This window comes from Octopus bimaculoides, chromosome 5 (assembly GCF_001194135.2).
Source record: "Octopus bimaculoides isolate UCB-OBI-ISO-001 chromosome 5, ASM119413v2, whole genome shotgun sequence".
Taxonomy (NCBI): Eukaryota; Metazoa; Mollusca; class Cephalopoda; order Octopoda; family Octopodidae; genus Octopus; species Octopus bimaculoides.
In genome coordinates, this window is record NC_068985.1 from 29,046,929 (window position 1) to 29,049,386 (window position 2,458).

At 36.9% G+C, this 2,458-nt stretch overlaps 1 protein-coding gene across 1 annotated transcript in view; it reads right to left on the bottom strand.

The window, feature by feature from the left end:
- LOC106868348 (protein sel-1 homolog 3) overlaps positions 1-2,458 on the bottom strand; it is a 58,071-nt gene that overhangs the window by 30,884 nt on the left and 24,729 nt on the right. The window contains exon 13 of the mRNA XM_052968032.1: positions 659-796. Coding sequence (XP_052823992.1) covers positions 659-796 — 138 coding nt within the window. The remainder of the gene's footprint in view (positions 1-658; positions 797-2,458) is intronic.

Here is a 2,458-nt window from a genome sequence, read left to right on the forward strand (position 1 = left end):
TATATATATATATATATATATATATATGGAGAGACGGATCAGTAAGCTGGAGATTTTGCATCCACTATATTACATATGTGAGGTGCTACTACATTTGCATTTACTAAATAGAAGGCTCCCTTGAGAGATTATTCGACCTTGGCCATATTAATGATCGTAATTCCTTTTACTTTTATACGTATTACGCTTAGTTTTTTTCCGAGCAGAATATGCTTCGCTGAGGAAGTTTAATAATAACGAAACATCTCCGTTGATTTTATCAAGAAGACTTAAAGACCAGATCCACTCCAATCTGCATCGTCTATATTATCCGAACATTTAGATCAACATATCTCATTACTGTTACCTCTCTTGCTTATTGATCTAAAATTTTAATCACTTCTGGAAGGTACTTTGTCTACTACTTGTATGTTTAATCAACATTCTTAACTGACTATATTACGTTTGTGTCTTACTAACACTTTACGTTCATATTCTGTCTATCTCAAATTTTTTATACTATTACAACACTAAGTACGATCCTTCCAGCATGACATTATTTCAAATTTAATACAATATTCAACACACACACAAATTCATATACATACACACATCAATTCATACAAACACGTACACATGCTACTTTGTACGCCAATGATCATTACACGATTCTACTTACCCTTAGTAACACAATGCCATAGTCGTACATAGCTGTTGGATCTTCAGTTGCTGCACTTTCTCGGAAATATTCCATTGCTGATTCCATATTCCTTTTCAGGCCTTGTGCTCCCCAATATAATGCTCGGCCAATACGTAACTATAAAAATAAACATAGAGATGGGAATTTATATGTTAAAAAACATTAACATAACTGATTTTGGACATTCATGTATGTTTCATTATGATAATCCCCATCATCAGGCGGCGAGCTGGCAGAATCGTTAGCACGCCGGGCGAAATGCTTAGCCTAACCCTAACCCTAATTTCACCCGTTGTTACTTTCTGAGTTCAAATTCCGCCGAGATTGCCTTTGCTTTTCATCCTTTCGAGTCAATAAATTAAGTACCAGTTGAGTACTGAGGTCGATGTGAACGACTGTCCTCATCTCCACAAAATCCAGGCCTTGTACCTAGAGTAGAAAGGATTATTATAATCCGCATCATAAAGCGGCGAGCTGGCAGAATCGTTAGCATGCTGGACGAAATGCTGAGCGGTATTTCGCCCGTCGCTACATTCTGTGTTCAAATTCCACCGAGGTCGACTTTGCCTTTCATCCTTTCGGAGTCGATAAAAATAAGTACCAGTTGAACGCTGGGGTCGATATAATCGACTCATCCCCACCTCCCACAAGTTGTCCTTATGGCAAAAATTTGAAATAATTATTATAATCACCATCATGATTTTTGCGTAAGTTGTTCATATTTGCATGCACTGTATATTGTGCATATTGTACATGTAGGGAAGTGGTCACTCCCATCTCACAAAAAAAAATCCATTTATACCACTTTCCGTGTTTTGCTTTGATCGTCCCCTACTGCAGATATTTTCCACTCATTTACACTAAGCAATTATTGTTCATTTACATCTCAATTCTTTTCTACTCTAGGCACAAGGCCCGAAATTTTGGCGGAGGGGACCTGTCGATTAGATCGACCTCAGTACGCAACTAATACTTAATTTATCGATCCCGAAAGGATGAAGGGTAAAGTCGACCTCGGCAGAATTTGAACTCAGAACGTAAAGACAGACGAAATACCGCTAAGCATTTCGCCCGGCGTGCTAACGTTTCTGACAGGTCGCCGCCTTTGCCTACTAGCACAATTGTTTCTTCTCTGTACTTAGGGCTATACTTTTAAGTGTCACGTCGCAGGAGCGAAACTGGAATTATGTAATTTCAAAGTGATTTTTTTTTTACCTAACACGGACACAGAGAATAGTTAAAAATGAAAAGAAAACGTCCTTGCATTGAAAATAATTGTATTGACCTTTGGGTTTGACATTCTTTTTCTGACTCTATTGAAAATTTCTACGAGGACGAAATGCAAACCATTGTTTAGAAAAATTGACAACAAATGAGTTATGAATTTTTAAAAACTGAAATATTTGAAAAAGCAAAAACAGAAATTGGTGAGGTGGCAGAAATATTAACACGTCGGGCAAAATGCTTAGCGGCATTTCGTCTGTCTTTACGTTCTGAGTTCACATCCCGCTGGGGTCGACTTTGCCTTCCATCCTTTCTGGGTCGATAAAATAAGTACCAGTTACGCACTGGGTCGATGTAATCGAATTACCTTCTCCCTCGAACTTGCTGGCTTTGTACCAAAATTTGAAACCAATATTTTATGGAAAGTTCCAGAATCTTTTTTTTTTTCTCCTTTTTACTTTTAATATTTTTTGTTGTATTGTTTTCGAAACGTGAATATCACAATCACAACAAATTTTTATTTTTTTTAGAAAATAATGATAAAAATATTGCAAA